This window comes from Mercenaria mercenaria, chromosome 9 (genome assembly GCF_021730395.1).
Source record: "Mercenaria mercenaria strain notata chromosome 9, MADL_Memer_1, whole genome shotgun sequence".
In the NCBI taxonomy this organism is placed as follows: domain Eukaryota; kingdom Metazoa; phylum Mollusca; class Bivalvia; order Venerida; family Veneridae; genus Mercenaria; species Mercenaria mercenaria.
In genome coordinates this window covers 12099464-12122586 of record NC_069369.1, presented here as the reverse complement: position 1 = coordinate 12122586, position 23123 = coordinate 12099464, and the positions used below count along the sequence as shown (strand labels likewise).

The 23123-nt window shown below is 35.0% G+C and overlaps 1 protein-coding gene across 4 annotated transcripts in view; it reads right to left on the bottom strand.

Moving 5' to 3' along the window:
- Positions 1-22869, bottom strand: part of LOC123546471 (actin-binding LIM protein 1-like) — an 87525-nt gene extending 64656 nt beyond the window's left edge. For 3 of the 4 annotated variants that reach the window (XM_053550807.1, XM_053550808.1, XM_053550809.1), the window contains exons 1-2: positions 22712-22869; positions 5265-5813 (exon numbers count right to left, since the gene is read on the bottom strand). In XM_053550807.1, coding sequence (XP_053406782.1) covers positions 5265-5813; positions 22712-22715 — 553 coding nt within the window. In that variant the 5' untranslated portion in view covers positions 22716-22869. Of the gene's footprint in view, positions 1-5264; positions 5814-14802; positions 14933-22711 lie in introns of those variants that run through there. The other variant, XM_053550810.1, reaches the window with a different exon arrangement.
- Positions 22870-23123: the final 254 nt, after the last annotated feature.

Here is a 23123-nt window from a genome sequence, read left to right as displayed (position 1 = left end):
GTGTTTATTTGGGTATTTTTTTCTCTCTGTAAAATATCGATTTTTGAAAATGGGAATCGATAATCGATCGAAAAGAAAATATCGTTGATACATCGATATCGTTTCTATCGATGACAGCCCTAGAAATATGAAGAAGAAAAAACCATCTCTTCATGGCAATTACTGGAACTGCAAGATTTATCAATATATCAAATTCTGTTATGACTATCTAGAGTACAATATCAAAGATAAAAAGTCATTAAAAAAACTGCCATTTCCATATTTGTGGTGCATGAAATGATCTTTATAATGGTATCATTTCCTGTGGGAATCGTAAGTTCTTTCTATTACACTTTGCAACTGTGCAGGCTCAATTAACTTTATCTCTTTTCTCCTCTTTTTCTATGCTTTTGTAGAAAAGGAAACATGAGGACTATTAAAATGTGATATATTCATAAGTGGCTATGTTTTTGTTCCATTTTGTGATACAGGAATAATGTTTTTAAATATACCCCCAAAGAAAATCTTACTTGTAGGTGCTAAATCAGGGATCATCCTAGGTCAAAATTTTAGGGAGAAGTGACATTTTAGGGAGAAGTTGAGGAATTTAAGGAGAAGAATCGGCATAGCATTCAGTTTCCTGCCTATATATATCCACTTTCTATGGGTCTAGCTGTAACTTGTAAACAGTAATTATTTAAGGAAATTGATTTTTGCATTATCATTTTCATGAATTTCTAAATAAAGTATAAACTTAGCTATGAAAAAGTCGCCTTTAAATTTTTATCCAAAATTTACATGTCCGAAACTCCGTAATTTAACAGGAGCACAATCAAAACACCGTGAAATTTTTCATTCATATTTGGATTCTCGTGCTTTTATAATGCCTGATTTTTGCATCAACTTGTTCAGATTTATACATTTAATTCATTTATTTATTTATTTTTTCGAAAATAATACGAAACTTGTAGGTAATGGCGATCTTTTTATAATATTTTGTACGGCAGTTCTGACGTCCGCGAAATCATTTTTTATCCGCAGTACCCGAGCAATTCATTTACAGAAATTGACCGTAATCATGGTAATTGAAATAAATTTTGAAGTAATCTTTAATAAAATGAAAGAATAATATACAACTGTTGCATAAGATCATGCTCTCGTTAAGTTTATCGGCTTTTTACACGCCAATTGAAAATTTTCAAAATGGCGGCGACTTAAAATATTATTGATTGACACTGTGGGATATTAACGCTACGATTGGCTGAAGTTTGACAGGCGAGTAGGCGGGGTTGACTATGGATTTATCGATAATTTAATCTAGAATATGTATAAAGTTTTACAACTTTAAGTAAACAGATAATAAATTTAAGTAAACAGATAATAACTCGCTGAAAAACTCGGCGATTCGGATTTCGCCCAGAGGCGATAATTAGGCGAAGTGGCCGACTTTAAAGCGACAATATCGCTCAAATCGCCTTGTAGGATGATCCCTGTAAATGAACATCAATAACTGAAAATTGTTCAAAGTTTTGAACAAACCTGTTCTTTTAACCACCATAAGGTAAACAGATCCATAAAGTCTAAAAGTCTGACTCATGATGACTACAGTTTCAATGGTGGAGGAAGACCCCAAGTATGTGATTCAATGTGAGCAGTTTCAATGGTGGAGGAAGACCCCAAGCATGTGATTCTAAGTGAGCAGTTTCAATGGTGGAGGAAGACCCCAAGCATGTGATTCTAAGTGAGCAGTTTCAATGGTGGAGGAAGACCCCAAGCATGTGATTCTAAGTGAGCAGTTTCAATGGTGGAGGAAGACCCCAAGCATGTGATTCGATGTGAGCAGTTTCAATGGTGGAGGAAGACCCCAAGCATGTGATTCTAAGTGAGCAGTTTCAATGGTGGAGGAAGACCCCAAGCACGTGATTCTAAGTGAGCAGTTTCAATGGTGGAGGAAGACCCCAAGCATGTGATTCTGTGAGCAGTTTCAATGGTGGAGGAAGACCCCAAGCATGTGATTCTAAGTGAGCGATGCAGACACCTTTGAAAGCTGATTGTGGTCCAATCACTTGAACAATGGCATTACGTTAAAATGTAGCAGACACATTATAAAGCTTAATTACAACATCAAACAGTATATACAGATATAATATTTTATGTACTATTTTATGTACACAGGTTAATTTGTAAACACAGATGGTTGTTTTAACCAGGTAAGTTGCCAGTTAATTGACAGTTATGGGTTTATCTACAGAGGTAAGTGTTTCTACCAAAACATAAAATTACCCCTAGAGAGCTAGGAATCTTGTTTATCTCCCAACTATTCCAGTACAAGATAATCTTCAATTAACATTTTTTGTTTGCCAGCATGTACACAGGTATCAAAATGAGTATAAAAGTATGTTTCAGTAAATTCCCTTTTCTCTAATGATGTCTGCCAAATTAAACAAAAAGTCCACAATGACCCTTCAATATCGCTCACCTGAACACCTTTACAAGTTAATTTACTAATAAAATTTTAATGTTTTAATATTATGTGCTCTAAAGTAAAAATGTGAAAAAGAGGACCTTAAAAGGAGGTTTCTGGATATAGCCATAGATAACTGTTTTAATTTTTAAGCAAATTTTAACAGTATTTCAAATGTAACAACAGCTATTATTAGCGGCCTAAAGAAAATTCAAATTCCCAAATTAGTAGTTTACATTCTCAGTTATCTTCTCTGATTCGCAATATATCTGTACTCTACCCATCCCCGCCCCTCAGACTATTTCCATTTTGAGGCTAATTTCAATAACATTTTGGCATGCTTGATATCAGTGTAGCCACTAGGGTACAGAGGCATTTCTGCTATGTTTTATATAATACAATTGTACTACTTGATAAATGGTCAAAGTGATAACTGTTCAGAAAGGAATTCAGGCGTAACATAATGTGTAACTTTCTTACAATCTTAAAATGATAATTATCAGCAGCGGGCCACCGCTGTTTGCTCCTTCAGTCTGCAGGCTGACTACAGCGACAAAGTGATAATACAATGCAAAGATATGAAATGATGGTGTGTTATTCAAGGGGAAAACACAATTTGAAGATGTAATATGAATATTTTACTTTTGCATTGTGTTTTCACTCTGCCTTACCGCATTATCACATCGTGTGCGAAACCTTGGGCTTACTAATGATCAAGTGTCATTCAGAATTTCCATTACTGCAGCTTAAACTGTATTTTCTATTTCCAGCAACACTGACCTTGACCAAAGTATCTAAACCTTGGCAATGATATTTGCTTTGCTATATGAGACACTTTCCATTTTTAGAAACCAGGAATCTCACACTTATTACTCCATTACCACTCCAACCCTTGTTGTTTTTTTTTCACCTACCTATAAGTTAAGTTTCATTGCAATTTATACACTTTTTTTAAAACCTTGACTACAATCCTGCAATCTTGCTATTGATACAAGCTTCCTATAGTCTCCCCTTTATCCTAGTGAGACAGTGTTTTTCTATTTTTAGTACTAATGACAATGACCTTGACTTCACTGGCCCCATCTACATTTCAAACCTGGGTCTTAGTGCTCTTACTACAAGGCACCTATAGACTGTCTTATTCTAATATGTCTAATTAGAACTCTTCTCAACCAGGTGTAAACAGCTATTTACTGTGTGAAATAGTAACCTCTAACCAGGTTTTCAGTTCTGAGAAAAAATCTTGGTTAAAAATGAAACTAATATATCTACAACTGACATACTTCACATTGCCAACTGGAGAGGAATGTTTTCATTCTCTGTTGAGAATCCAGTTTATCCTTTGGCTTCATACGTTTTCAGGAGCTATATATCATTATGTAATACTTTTCATTAGTTTATTTGACAGTTTTCTGATAGAGACCAGAATGATCTGGCACCCAAGCAACAGATGTATCCGCCATTATCAGGAAATTTATCTACAAACAATAACATTCTCCCACTCTTGAAGTATATCCTATCAAAATGGAGATCTAAATTAGCTTGGCCTGCTACTATGTTATCAATACAGCTATGGAACTTATGCCTAATTAATCACCTGTTTTTTTCTCCTCTTATGGCTTTATTGCCTCACATTAAAGGCACTGACCTCCAGATTTGGCTAAAAAAAATCTTTCTTTCAAATTGAAATAAAAAAAAATTGGTCGTATTATGAACATTAGAATATGAGTGTTTGTTTCTAAAATATTTTAAAAATTCCAATCAAGAAAAAAAGATGACCGCGTCCGAAATCAAACCTCGGACCGCCGCAGCAATTAAGTTTTCCCGTCGTTGTAACCAAGACTTAGTGCTATAGCGGAAGTAGTGAAATTGTGACTTCAAAATATAGATATTTACAATCAAGTCGGTTTACCTGGAGTAAAAGCATTTATACGCTTTTCAATTTTCATTGTAAAAAGTAGTAAAAACAGCAAATTGTCATGTGTTTCCATTACATTTATTAAAATTGATGATTTATAGTTTGTCAGTAATTAAGTTTTAAAGCCTTCTTAAGAAATATAGCATTTATTTCCAGATATCTAAAAAAAAATTATTTTTTTTGTTGTCGAGCAATCTGGAGGCCAGTCCTTTTAACCTACAGTGAAATCCCTCCACTGAGTAACTGCACTATCAGTTCTTGTGGCCTCCGTAATTTTTATTAAAATGAACTGTGTTTTGGCTTCCATTGGGTGTGTTCACAGATGTACAAAATTTCCAAAGTTCATTAAAATATAGAACAAAACCTGAAACATGTACAGCACTGTGTTTTCAAATATTACCTGTTAAATTACCTTCGCAGCTTTGCATACATTAACTTAGTTTTTGAGTGATACCTAATGATGATGAAACTACTGTACCACCTGGTGTCTCTAACACAAAAGGCAATATGAACAGGGTAGATTAATATTTCACATACTAAACATAGACAGTTTACACCTAGTTGTCTTAAATTTCAAACAGTACCAGCAGGAATACAGAATGACCAATTAGTTTCCTATCATATTTCTCTAGAATAATCTCTACTTTATGCACAAAGTTAAAATACCTTTAAATGAGATCCTGTGAAATCATAAATATTCCTGTGGAACCTAGGGTACCATATAATTATGTGGACTTTGTGGTCAGTCAATCCATAAAATTAAGCAACAACAAACTCCTTATAATTTTACATTTAAAAGTTGAAATCTACTCAGTTTTGAGGCAGAAATTTGTATGTTTCTGCTAAAATCTGTTCAATAATTTTTGAAAATGTTTCTGTCTCTTGTGAAGACAAATTACTTACTGTATCTTCCGCCACTAGGGTGCCGACCAGTTCCCGTACTCAGTATTCCATTTGGTGCAGGAGTCGATGTCGCCTGTGGAACATTATTTAGGTCACTAGACTTAACAGGAGTAAAAGGTTCATGTTCACCATTCATTTTTACTGGAGTTTTTGTAGGACTAGATTCAACTTTACGAATTTCTGAGACATCTAACTCATCTATCCCATCAGGCACATTTTCTTTTTCTGGTTCGATAAATTCTACTTCATAAGTTCGTTTTGGTTTTGGAGGCGATTTACTTAACACAGTTTTAACATCCTCAACACCATTTTGTTCACCTTTTACTCCCAATGACTCTGGTTCTAATCTTTTCATTGGAGAGGCTTCCCTCTCTTCTATTTGCATCTGACCTTGACCTTTGGACTGTGACTCTGTACTTGGTGATCTTGATGACCTTGAACCTTTAGACCCTCGCGATTTCTTGGGAGATTTCTTAGCTTCCTTCTTTGGAGATGGGCCCTGCTCACCGTTACTTTCACGGCGCTTAGAGGCCTTCGTCTGACCTTGACCTGAAATCAAAAAGAAAATTAATTTGGTATTATACTATTCATTTTAAGTGCACACTTGATCGCAGCTTGGTGACTGAGTTATTCTTGCCTGACACAACATGGGCCCAAGCTATTGCTACCGATAAATTTTACCATTAGCTTCATAACTGTCATCAAAATAGTTTTTAAGCCTGTCAATTATTTTGAAAGATCTGTCTACCAGATTATTTTGGGACATACCCTTAATATGTATATAAGACAGGTCAAAAGGAAAATTCAGTGTGTCACTGGGCTAGTGGATCACTGGAACAAACTTACCAGGTTTCAGAAACCTTAGCTTTTTGATGTTTTCATTCATTATTTTATATTAACTGTGACAACATATCCTCATTAATTTGATTAAATGTCATTACTTCTCAGTATGGTACTTAACCCAAGTGACTTCTGTGTTAAAATATGTTTTCATGGTTAACGAATGGATAATATATGGATATCAACTTTCTAATCCTGTCATCCTAAACAAATAGGTAGAAAGATACATATTAAAACTAAAGTTACTCATACATCAGTGAACACACTGAAAACAAACATTGTCAGATAAACAGTGACTTAACTGATCCAGTTATGGGACCATAGATACCAGGTCTAAACTATGTTCTACAATAATTGATGTCCCTTCATCCACAACCTTATGGTAAATGATAACGATTTAAAGCCCTGCTCCACGGCTATTTAAATTCTATTGTGTGTATGCAACCAATGATTACAGTAGGTAACAATTAACGGCCACGCGCCACACTTTAGCACGCAAAACCACAGGTATTTTACATACAATTTTATATAAAACTTAATTTATTAAAACAGACTCTATTTTGACAGGCGCCGCTGTTCATAGTCGGGATTTTCATGCTTTTTCAGTGACAATTTAAGGTTAAAAGGTAAGACTGGAGTAGGTCTTTAAGGTCCTTACCTTGACCTTTGAGGTACAGACCAGCTGAAACTTGCAAGCAATTTACCAACTCTTCAAACTTAACACTGGTGTATTCTAGGTCACATTGGAATCCCTTTATCAATTAAAAAGTTAAATCTCAGACAAAAAGTTTAGGGTTAGGATCTTTATGTGTGTGTGTGTTCGGGTTTAACGTCTTTTTCAACAATTTTTCAGTCATATAAACGACGGTGTCTACTTGTAGCAGTGAGCACAATGCCCAACTTTATAGTGCTGTCTCACTGGAATATCACGCCGTAGACACGTGGCATGATACCCCACCCAGTCACATTATACTGACACCGGGCTGACCAGTCCTAGCACTATCCCCTTAGCGCTAAGTGAGGAAGCTGCTAGTACCATTTTTTACGTCTTTGGTATGACGCGGCCGGGGATTGAACCTACGACCACCCGCACTCAACGCGGACGCTCTACCACTAGGCTACCGAGGCGGTTTAGGATCTTTGTATGTGACCTTCACCTTTAAGGAACACACATGATTTGTGTCTGACACACTTCTTTTGAACTGTTTAAAAACTAATACTGTAGCTTCTGCATGCCAGACTGACTAATTAACAGACAGCAGTAAGAGTAGTATGTGTTTTCTTCTATGGGTCATCAAATATTTACTCAAAGATCATGTATTATGCCCCTATATAACCTAGCAACTGCAGATTTTTATGCTAGCAAAACATTTGTATATACTCTATAGTCTTTTAATACCTACTTCAAAGATAATTTTTCTTATGAAATATAAGCCTTTTGTGCAAGCACATAAAACAGGCCTAATGAAATTCCCATTTACATCAAGACAAAAAGACCTTCAGTTACTTTTGTATCTATATTCTTAATGGAATGTTGAAAGGAAAAGATTAACAAACTATGGTAAATGTGTATAACCACTGAAACATCACTTCTTTTGGTACAGGGCAACTTGATTCCTTTCATGTCATTTTAGACATAGATTTAAAATGATGTATTTTATATTAGTGTAAACCTGCAAAGTGAGTTTATTTATCAAGATATTTAAACTTAAATGGAAGAAGTCTGCTAAAAACCATTACTTTCATACCATAATTTCTACCAAAATTGCAGAGAACTTGTCAAAATATTTGGAAATATATATAATTTATTATGTATGTTCCTGGGATGGTTACCATATCTGGAAAATTGTCTCGTTGATTTTCTCTTCCCTTTTATGCATGAACTTGCAAAAAACGTCAATAAGGTAAACAAACTAGCATGAATCATTATCAGCCAATCACTTTTATCCTCAAGACAGATTGGTAGACAGAGTGGTTCACAAATTTAACAAATCATGCATTATAACATTCATGTTATACTTTTCTAGAATGGTAAACTTTTACTGTTGTATTTTTGTAATTTATTATTAATACATCTGCAGCTTTTTCTCTTCAGTGTCCAAAACAAAAACTGTTTATCAACATTTGGGTAATATATAATTATTATTCAGTTCCTCATGAAAATGTGTTGTATAATTTACGATAAAATACTAACACCACTTAATGTCTTGAGACTTATCATTATTCACTTGATAACATTTTGACAGGTTATTCAAATAAAGTTAATTTATCTATTTACATGAGATAATCAGGTAAACAAAAGCACTTGAGAAATCAAGTGTTACCTGATTTTTACAGATTTTATAGGAATATTATCTATTATTGGACTTGTTTTGAAAGAACATCTGCAAAATGACTGTAACAAACCTATCCTGATGGACCAACTCAACAAGAGCTCATATATAGAACACGAAATGCCCCCCTTGATGCATCAGTAACTGCACAAAGAACAGAAATTATTTGGTCACTGTGCACTGGACATTTGACGTACTGACCTCAAATCAATAATTATGAGTCATTTACCAGTCATCAGTTATACCAAAGCATTCTCTAGTTATTTGGCAAAAATGTTCTACTGTTCTGGGTCAATGTGACCTTGACCTTTGACCTATCTGCTGGACATGATCAACCTCCCTATTAAGTTTCATGATCCTTAGGGCCCCAGCATTCTCAAGTTATTGTCTGGAAACTGTTCCAGGTCACTGTGACCTTGAACTTTGACCTACTGATCTCAAAATCAATAGGGGTCATCTGCTGGTCATGATCAACCTCCACATTAAGTTTCGTGATCCTAGACCCAAGAGTTCTCAAGTTACCGTCCGGAAAGTGTTTAACTGTTCCGGGTCACTGTGACCTTAAAATTGTTTTAAACTGCAGGATGATAATAAATTGTAGCAGGATGAATGAAAATTCTAGACAGCTCGACCGGCAAGATGACTTGCTATCAAAGAATTTGTCAAGCACTTTAGGATGACACCAGATAGCCAAGTTTCCCAGATGAAATGATGACCATGGCTGACCAAGGTCACCACAGTTTTTGATTGGTGAACATGTTTTAATGTGGTCAACCATCAAATACCATGGTGAAAACATGGTCAGGACCACGGTCGGCCATGGTCGACCATAGTGCGATAAGATTGGCCATGGTCAACTTTTTTCAACCACGGTTGACTATGGACTACCATGGTCATGTTAGTAATTTTCACACTTATAAAGTTTTACAATGCACCAAAGACGCCTGACTCCATTTTGGCTACAAAGGTTTTTCTAGTTATAGTTTTCCTGCATTTTAAATGTATAGACAGATTCAAAGGTAAACTTTCATAGTCTGACTATAATTTGTTGTCATCTTAGCAATTTTATGACAAATAAATAACTGACTTCCAAAAATAGATATAGACTGCAATTGTCATGTATTTTCACCACCCTTACAAATTCATATTTAAACAGTTTTTGATAGTCAATAATCACTGTGGACGACCATGGTCGTAGACCTTGGTCGGCCATGGTTGACTGTGGTCCACATGGTTTCTGACCATGGTCTGATACCATGTTTTAGGATCGTGTTGCCAATTACCACAGCCAAGGTCAACCATTGTCCCATGACCATGAATTACCATGGTAAACCATGAATTACCATGGTAATAAACCGTCAATTTCGACTAGGCTTGAACTTATACGGAAGCATTTTGACCTAGCAAGTAGCTTCATTGAAACTGGGCAAAAAGTGTGAAAAAAAACATGATGCAAAAGGTCTCCCTGTCCTTGGACTGAGTGTTTTCTGGTCATTTGGGATCCTGCAGTCCATTCAATGTTAATGGATAACAGAGTTATGCTTAAGCCAGAGCAAGGGGGCATGACAGGTGTTGCACATTTATTATCTTTCATGAATAAACTAAACCAAACCGAGTCTGCTAATTTTTTGGCTTGGCTGCATCTGATGCTTCCAAAAAATCTTCCTACGGATTTTATTAATAGTGACACAGTTTAAGATCATGCATGACAAACAATGTACAACAGACAGGATATCACAGCAGCTCACATTGAGCACTTAATTTGTACTCAGCTGATCTAAAGATTGACAGAAATTGTCAGAGCTACATATATAAGAATACTCCACTGTACTTTGGTGATAATACTGTAAAATCTGGTAAATAAGCGTATACGCTTATAATAATTTTAGTGACACATTTATGCGCCTATTTTTGATATGCACTTATACTTAAGCCAAAACTATGCGCTTATAGACAAGCCGTGTGCGCCTATTTCTCATATATTAAGAATATTGACAGTGCTCACTTTCGCTGAAAAAACGAAAGTAAACATGGTCATGGACGTGCTCAGTGAACTACTTCCTTTTATTGCATACAGTATTTAGACATAATGAAAGCATAATGAATACATAATTTGCAAATAATGTTCAATCTCTCGGTCCTTTCAAGAATTTGTCAACACTAAGATTGAAGCATTTTATCCATATTCTTTTCATAGATTTACAAAAGTATGACAAACTGTTATGACAACGAAAACAACTTTTCTGGTATTCAAACGTTTTCTTTCATTTACTGAAAACATTTTCTATTCAAAAAACATGATTATTGTAGACAATCATCGTTTTATCAGACAACAGACATTAAAATCTTTTAACACCTATTGCACGGCTACTAAACGCTAGCGCCACCACCAAATTGTGGTGATAAGGAAAAGAGCTATTGACATTTCCGTGGTGCAGCTACCGCCCGTTTCTACTTGAAAACATGTAAGTAAAATTTATATTTTATCTTATATTTTTATTGATTAAAGTTTTTTCGAAAATCGAAGAATGTAGTTCCGTGTAACAACACTTTAACTAGAGGTTGGCTGTAATTTCATTAAAATATTATGCAAATTGTGGTGCCGGGAGCTTTTCTCCCGAATTTGACAGTGGCATATTTTCATATCGGCTAGTAATCGAACACCATTCCGATGATAAGACACACTGTAAAAACATACCTGCGCATGCAAATCGTGTAAAACTGAATTACACGTATTCCCATACACCAAAGAATTACGAAAAACACAGTAAAAAGTTAAAACACAGACTATTTTTGAAAATGGTGGCGCTATTACTCAAGTGGTGGCGCTATACAGTAGTGGTGGCGCTGTTGTATATGATTAGTGGCTGATATATTCAATTTTAAAATATGAAAATGTCTGACTGCAAGCCACGGAAATTTCTACAATAATTGATGTTATCAACCTATCCCACACTACACCCAAATTACGTTACTCAACAAAATACATGTAGTAACCTCTACATGATCGCAAAATAATCTACATGTATATGGATTCAGATTATACATCTAAACTGTATTGATTAATCATATTTAATCGATTGGAATTGAAAATGTACTGCACTTTTCAGAAAGAATTGTGAAAGTAGGGTCTTTTGTTTACAAAACATGCAAACGACGTAAAAAACAAAGGCAAGTAACTTTCAGAATCTTAATATAACAAATAAATTCTACACAAATCTTTGTTTGAAATAAAAGTATTGCTACTATTTTTCATGACCTGAATTTAAATTACACTTACGTTAGTATTTAGGTAGAATATTTAAAGGTTAGAAATAATTCTACATTAACATTTTAAACAAAGGAAAATATTTACTTTGACTACAAGAGTCCCAAGGGCCTGTGAGTATTTTGTTCATTTTTTCTTGTATAGAGAATGTTTCATAAAGGTAAATAAACTATGATCGTGTTTTTTCTTTCTTTAATAACACAATTCCTTGCAGGAATATTATCAGTTAGAGAATGTTGGTGTTTTTTTTTGTTTCGGATGCGTCAGCAGTTCGTATTACTGAATGCCGTAACAGCGCCACCACTACTGTATAGCGCCATCACTAGAGTTATAGCGCCATCACTTTTAAAAATCCTGGAATATTTCTTCTAGCCCGAGATTCTATTATTCATGGGTGTGCGTATATAGTTATTTATCATTTCTACACCATTTGCATGCGCAGGTATATTCTTACAGTGAGTCCAATTATCGAAATGGTGTTCGAATACTGGCCGATATGAAAATGTGCCACTGTCAGATTCGGGAGAAAAGCTCCTGACACCACAATGTGCATATTATTTTAATGAAATCACAGCCAGTCGCTAGTTAAAGAGTTGTTACACGGAACTACATTCTCCGATTTTTGAAAAAAGTTCTTTTAATAAAAATATAAGATAAAATATAAATTTTACTCACGTGCTTACATTTTCAAACGGGTGATAGCTGCACCACGGAAATATCGATAGCTCTTTTCCTTATCACCACAATTTGGTGGTGGCGCTAGCGTTTAGTAGCCGTGTATTGGCTATTCAACAGTTAAGAACACTTGTCGCCTGTATTTATGATAAACAATTATCAGGGTATGATACCTTTAATTACATCTTCTTGCTACATCTGTTGTTTGTTTACCAGTAATCGGATATGTGCCTACTTTGGAGACAAAATTATTGTAAGGGCATGACATGCGCTTATTATCCCATACGGAATAACAGTAAGGCCGTATGCGCTTATATTCAAATATGCGCTTATTTACCAGATTCTACAGTATGCTACAGAAGGCATTAAAAAGAAGTCAACTGAACCAAATGTTAACTGATGGAAAAATTAAATATACACACAGATAGTGAACCATCACCATACTTCACCTGAACTAAAATTGATTTTACACAATTATCAAATTTGTGATAATGTATCTATTTGCAATATAAAAATGAATTGTAAGATTTATCAAATGAAAGGTCACCTGTGTTAGAACATGAATTAAAACACTTATCTATATAGATCAAACAACTAATTCATGCTAATTAATGAATATCATTTGCTTAATTTTGCTTATTAGTCAAGAAACTTTAAACATACATTAACTGCCTTCAAATAACTGGAACACTTTGATATTAGATATAGATGATGCCAAGCATACCTAAAATCAATAAAATTTCTCATGTATTCAATGAAATAGCTAAATAGTTGAGGACATCACTTCAGGTAAGAAAAACTGAGGTCAAATTGCAAGGTTGCCCTGCAATCTTGCTGTTTTGATCTATGATTTAACCCTGACACACTATTATAAGGTATTCACCTGGAAAAGTCATGCAAACATTACCTTCTATTTTACTTTTACTTTATTCACTATAATCTTATTAAGTTAACTGGATTACAACATTTGTGTATTAAACTGTGAAAATGGTATAAATGGCAATTACGGATCAATAAGCTTGCATGGTGTGTATTCAAACAATCACATCTTTACACTTAAAACATATTACAAGCCATTATTCTGTAGACATAAACCCATCAAAACCTTTATTAAATCTGCCAATCTCTTTTAAATTGCTAGATTCAGTAAAAGCTTTATAAAGCAATTTGTTCTTTTGTATCAACCAGTATTAAAACAAATATTTATTAAAACTTGTTGCTGGAGGATTATATTCTCTGTTCTGTAACTTTGCGAACTCTTTCCTGAATTCCCAATGTAGTTTGAAAATTGTACTTGATACTTGACATACAATGCAGCTGTTGGTCATTTTGTCTTAAAACAAAACTGGTTGAAAGCCACCCACCAAGACTTCAGTACAGATTTAACATGCTTCAATTGGACTTAAATGTTACATGTATCAGAGCTAACATGCTAATTAGTACAGAATTTACAAGCTGAATGTCAAGGACTTAGGTACAGAGCGCTAACAGGCTGCAATTGGACTTAATTGAGCTGCAATATAACTTGGGTACCTTGCAAGTTAACAGAGTACAGTGTTTTGCATAAGGAATTTGGTAAAAAGCACCAATACATCCAAAATCTTTTAAAAGCATCTATATGATACACTAGCTACAGTCACCACAATCAAAAAGACTGTACAAGACTCTAAACCTGGCACAGAAAGAATGACACAAACTTTTGATAAAGCCAGGATGAAAGTGAAACAATATAAATGTGACGATGGTATTTTAAAGCCAATTTATGAGCAAAAAACAAGACATACCATGGTTACATAGATAAAGAAGATCTCACAAAATGCACCATTAGAATGACTCAGACAGCGCTAATTTATTCATACGATTATTGGCCAGGTTTATATTGCAAAATATAAACCAATATAGCTATATGAAACATTTTTGTATATGAGCTTTTCCATATAATTTTGTGGTGGTTGTAAGAGAATTAAACAACTGAGGTACAGACCTATCATACTAGAGTATTTTAGGCCTGCACGGATTCTGTTAAAAGTGATCAACTTGATCGATGAAAAATTCCTTCTTACTTAAAAGCCCGAATCAAAGTGTCCTTTTTCAATAAAAATTATTTAGAGATTTTTTGGCAGCCCAAAATCCTGAAACAGTATGCTACTATCAGTCCTGTATATTCTACATAAAAGAATCAGTCCTGTATATTCTACATAAAAGACCAAGAAATATATGCTATGACTTCAAGTATGACTAGCTTTCATATTATCCCCCCTCCAGACATCCCCACTCAACCCACCCCTCACTCCTCCCTAAACCCTGCCCAAATTAAGAAAATCTTGATAAGCCCGATGAAGCTAAATATTCCTCTAAGCCCTGTACTTTGATTTAACTGTTACATGTACATATGATAATATTAATCTAAAAAAAACTTTACCTGAACAAATAAGGAAATCCAAATTTTGCGGCAAAAAATCAATTCCAATGCAATGTTTAATTATTTGCCATTCAAATATTTATACAAATCAAGAAGGGAAACCAATTTCGAACAGTTTAATTCTGCATATTTTAAACGGCTGGAATAATTTTAAATCCCCGATACGGTAAAACAAGGAATAATGAACCTACTCAAGGGTATTATAGAAACTTTACAACCCTGGAATTGAAACCTTTAAAGTCTAATTTAATCAGGTCGACCTTCTAATTTGACAAGGTACCTATTGAACAATTTTACCTGTTTGATATGTTCAGCTTTACAATTGTTTATTTCATGTCACATGAAGCCCTTTAATCAATGAAAAAGTTGATCCATAAAATCTTGGGTCAAGGACTTAAGACTGATTGTAAATTGTTGCATTTTTTTTTCAAATAGTAAAATCAATAAATAAAATACACAGATCGTTATCTCAAATCTGTTAAACAAAGCATAAGTATATTACAAGCATCTCTCCACTTAATGGGTCAATTAATACATTTAACTACTGGATTCATTGCCAAGCCGGGGTACTTAGCTAAAGAAAGATAGGGTTAGGAGCAGTAAATTACAGGCAGGTAAGCTAAAGAAAGGTATGGTAATGCAAAGTAAGTCAAGTACAGGCAAGTTAAAGTAAGGTGGGGCAAAGGGAGGTAGGTTAAGGATAGGCAAGCTAAAGAAAGGTATATGATAGGGGAAGGTACAGAGAGGCAATCTAAAGTATAGGGTAAGGGGAGGCGCAAGCTAAAGAAACGTAGGGTAAGGGGACGTACAAAGAGGCAATCTAAACAAGGGTCGGATAAGGGGAGGTAAGGTAAGGACAGGCAAGCTCAAGAAAGATAGGGTAAGGGGAAGTAAGCTGAGCAAAGGCAAGCTCAAGAAATGTAGAGTAAAGGGAGGTAGGCTGAAGACAGGCAAGCTAAAGAAAGGCAGGTTAATGGGAGGTAAGCTAAGGACAGGCAAGCTCAAGAAAGGCAGGTTAAGGGGAGGTAAGCTAAGGACAGGCAAGCTAAAGAACGGTAGGATAAAGAGAGGTAAGCTAAGGACAGGCAAGCTAAAGAAGGGTAGGGTAAGGAAAGGTAAGCTAAGGACAGGCAGGTTAAAGAAAGGTAGGTTAAGGGGAGGTAAGCTAAGGACAGGCAGGTTAAAGAAAGGCAGGTTAAGGGGAGGTAAGCTAAGGACAGGCAAGCTAAAGAAGGGTAGGGTAAAGAGAGGTAAGCTAAGGATAGGCAAGCTAAAGAAAGGCAGGGTAAGGAGAGGTAAGCTAAGGACAGACAAGCTAAAGAAGGGTAGGGTAAGGAGAGGTTAGCTAAGGACAGGCAAGCTAAAGAAGGGTAGGGTAAAGAGAGGTAAGCTAAGGACAGGCAAGCTAAAGAAGGGTAGGGTAAAGAGAGGTAAGCTAAGGACAGACAAGCAAAAGAAGGGTAGGGTAAGGAGAGGTTAGCTAAGGACAGGCAGGTTAAGGGGAGGTAAGCTAAGGACAGACAAGCTAAAGAAGGGTAGGGTAAGGAAAGGTAAGCTAATGACAGGCAAGCTAAAGAAAGGCAGGTTAAGGGGAGGTAAGCTAAGGACATTAGCAAGCTCAAGAAGGGTAGGGTAAGGAGAGGTAAGCTAAGGACAGGCAAGCTAAAGAAAGGCAGGTTAAGGGGAGGTAAGCTAAGGACAAGAAAACTAATGAAACAGTACAAAAGGTATGTAGGTTAAGGTAAGGCAAGCTAAAGAAAGGTGGGCCATAGGGTAAGGAGAAGTAAGGTAAAGAGCGATAAGCTAGGGAACAGATAAGTTTTGAAGAGGTAAGTTTATGGAGATTAGTTTAGGCCAGGAAAAGGCAAAGGAGATTTAATTCTGTTGTATTAGAACAATTTTACAACAGTGTACAAAAGATATGAACCCAAACAAAATCAATTTGTTTGTTTGTTTGTTTTGGGTTTAACACTGTTTTTCAACAGTATTTCAGTCATGTAACTGCGGGCAGTAAACCTATAACCAGTGTTCCTGGATTCTGTACCAGTACAAACCTGTTCTCCGCAAGTAACTGCCAACTTCCCCACATGAATCAGAGGTGGAGGACTAATGATTTCAGACACAATGTCGTTAATCAAACTGTCACGGAGAACATACGCCCCACCAGAGGATCGAACTCACGATCCCGCGATCCGTAGACCAACGCTCTTACCTACTGAGCTAAGCGGGTGGGTCTCAAAACAAAATCAAGAAACGAAATGTATGCCTTATTTCTGCAGTTTGGCCAGACTGCATTGAGTAAACACTGGTTCATAATGAAGTCCAAAATCCATAATGTCATTATATCCCTCACAGACTGGCACCATGCACTTTAGAATTACAAGTTTATAATCAATACATCAGCACATGGTGCACCAGTCTGTCTATGGAATGATGAATAGCAATAAAGTCTGGATGTATATATTAACTGAGTTAATCTGCTGTTTGCAGTAAGATGTATCTGTTCTTGCACTTAAAATAGATTTTAAAAAATACAATAAAGCAGTGTGTATCTGTTTTGTGTCAGGACTTATAAATGTCTTCATACAAATATAAGTTGTAACATGATAAAAAGTGTAGAACAAGTAGGGTTTGCTGAATTGTATTTTGGGAAAGCAAAAATTGTCTACTCTCACTAATATTAATATCAATTAACTGTGACCTAGTTTCCTAGTATTAAATAATTTAATACAAAATGAATATTAGCTAGAATGACCACACTGTCGCTTTACCGTTACAGCAGAAAACTTCATATCTAAGTCTTAAAACAAATGCCTCAACCATTTGTCATCGATTGTTAAACCAGTCCAGCATTACTAAACACATGCTCCAGTAGAATGGAGGGATACTACTCCATTATATAGTCAACATAACTTTGCTAAAAATTTGCAACCCATTTGTCTGACAATTTTTATATTACGCTAATTTTGTTAACTTTAAACAGTACTACAGTAGAATACCGCTATTAAGACCACCCATGGTTCTTTGTAAAACTGGTCTTATTAGTGGTCTGGTCTGATTAGTGGACAAGGCTATACGGGGAAGGTCTTGACTTCGACCATTACTATGGTTAATTAGTTCAACTTTTTCTTTCAAACTTAATTCTTTCCGTTTTTGTTTTTCCATGGCTATGTTAGTATCAGATACGAAAGAAAACTGATAAAGATAAGCATTTCATTAGCCTTAAATACTTGATCACTGTGTTAATCAAAGAATTACGGATCAAACTGTGTATTAATTAAGGACGCACTTAACTGATAATGATTTGAATTTTGTTCAATTAAAGACAATTACATCAATATCAAACCTTTTCAAACTTCATTCTCGGCTAAAATCCCGAACGTATTTACATTAATAATAAGAAACAAACACCGTTTAGATCTAATTAAATCCGTTTTAACTCAGTCAATTCGATCAACGGGCATTCGTTTAATTACAAACAAATTAATTATTTCAATAATTTCTTATGTTAAAATAGCGATGTAAAACACCAAACATCTTTAAATAACAATTTCAGACAATCAAACAGTTTGATACTTTGTTTTGATAATGTTTAAAAGACTTGTTAGCAATTAACGGATAAATACACAATGTACACGCTTAACGTGTTAACACGATGTCGCACGTGTTAATTCCTGCGGCGATTCGCGGTAACATACAGAAAAAAATGAGTGGTCGTAATTGCGGTGATTAATTACGTGTGAAAAAATCAAACAGTTCTGAAATTGGTGGTCGCATTAGTGGATTGGCGGTCTGGTTGCATTTTCGGACAAACGACCATTGGTTTTAAGAAGGAAATATTCCGTTCTTTGCAAAATCGGTCGTATTAGCGGTGCGGTCGTGATTTCGGCGTGGTCGCAAGTAGGAATTTTACTGTATTTGAGCCGTGCCATGAGAAAACCAACATAGTGGGTTTGTGACCAGCATGGATCCAGACCAGCCTGCGCATCTGCGCAGTCTGGTCATGATCAATGCTGTTCGCTGGCAGTTTTTCCAATTCCAATAGGCTTTAAAAGCGAACAGCATGGATCCTGACCAGACTGTGCGGATGCGCAGGCTCAGGTCTGGATCCATGCTGGTCACAAACCCACTATGTTGGTTTTCTCATGGCACAGCTCATTTATTTTACCATAATTACAATTATAAAACATTCTTAAACCATAAACAGATGATTTTAGGATGACAGAAGTGCAACCAACTGAACATAATTATAAATAGAACAATTTCCATCAACATTCCTTATTATTAAATATCAATTTGTTTGGGGTAGAGCCCCATTTTTTCCAAAACAGTATTTCAGTTACATAACCGCAGGCAGGTAACATAACTACTGTTCCTGGATTTTGTACAATGCCTTCTATCACACTGTCATGGAGAGCATACAGTTACTGGGGGTGGGGCTGAGTCAAACTCACTGTCAGGCATCTATAATCCCTAGATCTTAGCACTCTCCCTACTGAACTATCATACAGCAGGTGGGCTTCATGCCATCATACATCAGGATAATTTGAGAGTACTTTGTACCAACAACATTAAATCAACAACACTGGTCCATGTAATTATTCATAAAAATACAGAGTTGTAATTAAATACATCCCAGGAGATACATTTCCATTAACAATGAATTACATTTATAACCAATCAAACTGGCTTCTATTATAACAATACACTCAATTGACAATAAAACTGGGTATAAAATGTATTTAACTAAATTATTATGAGAATTATTGGTAGGGAAAGTAGTTGGATATTCAAAATTACTACCTATGAAAGCCAAACATTTGCCAACAAAAAACAGCAGAATAATTTGTTTTAAAGGCAAATATTTCTTGTACTTTGTACTACTTGATATATCCTTTCCACACATGTAACGCGATAAAATGTATTAGTGTCTGATTATCAGAATTTTTACGCTTCCGTAGAATCAACAGTTATTTCATGAAAGTCATTTTGAAAATATGGCTGAAATGTCTAGGGCAGCAACTATTAAATACCGAAATACCTGACATGTGAGACATATACATTTACTGACACTTCTAGACATCAAAAAGGACTTTTTGAAAAATCTGACAAAGTTCCAAAAATCTCCAGAATTATTCAAACTTTGCTCTGTAACAGACGCCTGTAGTATTTGTGTTTAAATTTTTCAAATATTTTTTTCATTTTTTATGAAAAGCTGGGATGTACGTCATGCTCAACCCCAGATATTTTCAAAATAACAAAGTGCTAAAAAGTGACTCCCCTTTACTTAGCAAAAGAAAAATTAAGAAAGTCTGTGCACATTTACTTTTAAACTTAACGCAGACAAGTATAAATGCGACATTCAATTTCAAATTTAGCTTGTGTACTTTCTTGATTTTAAAGCTGAAAGATGACTGAAATTATTAAAAAATTCAGTGTTGTCAAAAACACACAAATGTCTTGCCAGATTGTATAAATACTGGTATGTTCCAGGTGTCCTTAAGATATTTTAGTACAGAATGATACAAATACCGGTACTAATTTTAAAAGATTCTGTGTGCATTTTTACTAGATCTTTTCTCTACTTTTTAAACTTTAAAGGGACACCTCATGTTTTTAAGAAAAAGGTTCAAGGTTTACCTATATGTGTACTACTTTTCTTCCTTAATTAAAAAAACAAACAGAAAGAGGTCATTTACCTCACAAAATCTTTATCTGTTGTAAAAGCAAACTGTCAAGTAAAAACTCTGTCCTTCAGAATAAATTCATCTTGAGCTGGTGGTTAAAATTACAAAAGACAGGTTTACTGTGAATAATAATTTAATTTAAAAAAATTTATTTGTCACAAATATTAAAAACAATGTTTCATTAATAATTTGATGAATTTCATTTCATCCACTATTCAACCTGAATCTTTGCATGTCCTTAAAAAGCTACAATTGCCAATTAACAGCCATAAAAATCACTGCTCAGCTTTGAATATTATTAACCTAACTCATACTGATCATAATTGTTTAACACCTAAAAATGCAGCATTTAAGTAATAGCTAATGATACAAATCTTGAATTTTCTAACTTCATATTTATACTTTCCATGTCATCTTGACATGGTATGAATATGAATGACAGGCTTCACTGATCAACAGGACATTGATTATAAATGCATATTCATAGCCTTATCATAAGTGACTGAAGTAACACTAAACAATGCATTCATTAACACATTCACATGCCACCTGCATACAATATAACTTATGAACCTAGGTAAGACTTCGTTTATGAAGGCACTCAAGGCAGGTTAGACCTACATTTAATGCATGCAACTCCCAAAGATATCTCCAGTCATGTACATTCTAATTAAAACCATATGTTCACAGCAGGTCTGAAGATAGCTATGCTTTCAGTAAACAGCACCCAATATGTGATCTTATCTTTACATTCTAGAACAATGTTTATTTACCGTAGGCCAAATGAAATTCAGTCTATTTGTCATATTCTCATAATCATCCAGGGTTTTTTTCCGGCCTTTTTTATAGCCGTTATTCGGCTATATTCCCAATGCCAAAAAGTATGTATTTTTCCCAAAATGAATGCAAAAATTCCCAATCTACATTGTGAAAAAAATTTCATCAAAATTGCACAAATACTGACCAAATTTTGGACAATTTTGTAATGGAAGTATGTTAAAGAGGTTGTACAATGTGAAACAAGTGTATGAGAAAGTGCTTAAACACATCCTTACTATATCCTATGGGACTAAATATTTCCCAATTTGGAACATTTATGCGTCAAAATTCCCAATTTAGGGGGTATACTATGTTCCCAAATTAGCTAGAAAAAACCCTGTCATCTGTAAAAGTCTACTGAATTCTAATAAATTCATTCTTGTCGTAATTAATGTATAATAATATTCATTCTTGTCCTAATTAATGTATACTTCAAATCACTTGCCCCTCACTGATGTGTGAGGAAGCCATCCAGCTGGCTTACGGAAGGTCGGTGGTTCTATGATGAAATAATGCACGGAGGGGCACCTGGGGTCTTCCTCTACTATTAAAGCTGGAAAGTCGTCATATGAGCTATCATGTGTCAGTGCGACGTTAAATCCAAAAAAAAAAAAAAAAATTATAACCCCCCCCCAAAAGATTTGCTTCTTTTCTGTTCTTGTTTTAGTTATTAAACTTCTGGGAAGATATATCACAAACTAAGATGTGTAAAGTCATATAATCTTCAACTGCTTAATCTTTAATTTTGCAAGACTCATATTTCCAAAATCGTGAATTTACTGTTTAGTAGGAATGGTCTGTTAAGAAATAAAAAGAAAACACCACAGACCTAAATAATAAACCAAAATATAAAACAGCCTTATAACTTTTTAGTAATTTTACTGACAGTCTAACATTAGATGTCCTTCAGAGATGGCAACTATAAAATACCAGAACATAGTTGAGGATAATTCAAAACACTGAATGGGATATCAAAGGTACTTGATCAATGCAGCTGGCAGGCATTTGTCTTCCATTAGAAAGTTCCTTTATATATGTTCCCAATTGCCACTTTTTTCTGTTAGAATAAAAGGTCCATCAAAGTGATGATAAACAGGAATTCCTGGAATTCTATCTCTATATCTCCAAGTATCTCCCAGCATCACTGGTAGCCATCTTGAATTCATTTACTGCATCTAAATCCAACAGGGTTTTCTACAAGGCACCTTCTTAATTTTAATCAATACAAAGGGCATGCAATCTTGAAACATAAAATGTTAAGACCGGATTATAATATTACAAATAGTGTGTTGTTGATACTGACATATTCCGGAAGTTACCGTGACCTACTTTGGATTTTAGCATCCGACTCGCCGGCTTGCGCTACAAGTGTTAAATTTAAGTGTCAAGAAAATGTTACCTACCCATTTTAGAATTTAATCTCCAGACTCACAGTTAAACCAAAACAAATGCTCACGGATACATCACAGACACTTCTGAGAAATCACTCGTGGGAGTTAGCACATCGTTTCCAGTGTTTTACCTTTCCACTCTGTACGAAAATGTGTGCAAATTGAATGGACTAGTCCATTCGCGAAACAGGTAAAGCCGACGATAAAGACGTACAAGTTATTGTAAACGTTTTAGTCAAACAATATAAACGTGAATAGCGTAAATAAAGATACAAATAAATTATTTTAAAATAACATGTTAACATCAATTGTAAATTTTGTGACAAACACAAACTTTAGTTTTTGATTGCAACCCCTACACCATTTATCGTCCGGTCTACACCATATCCTGTTTTGATTGGACATAAGCTCCGCCTACTTTCCC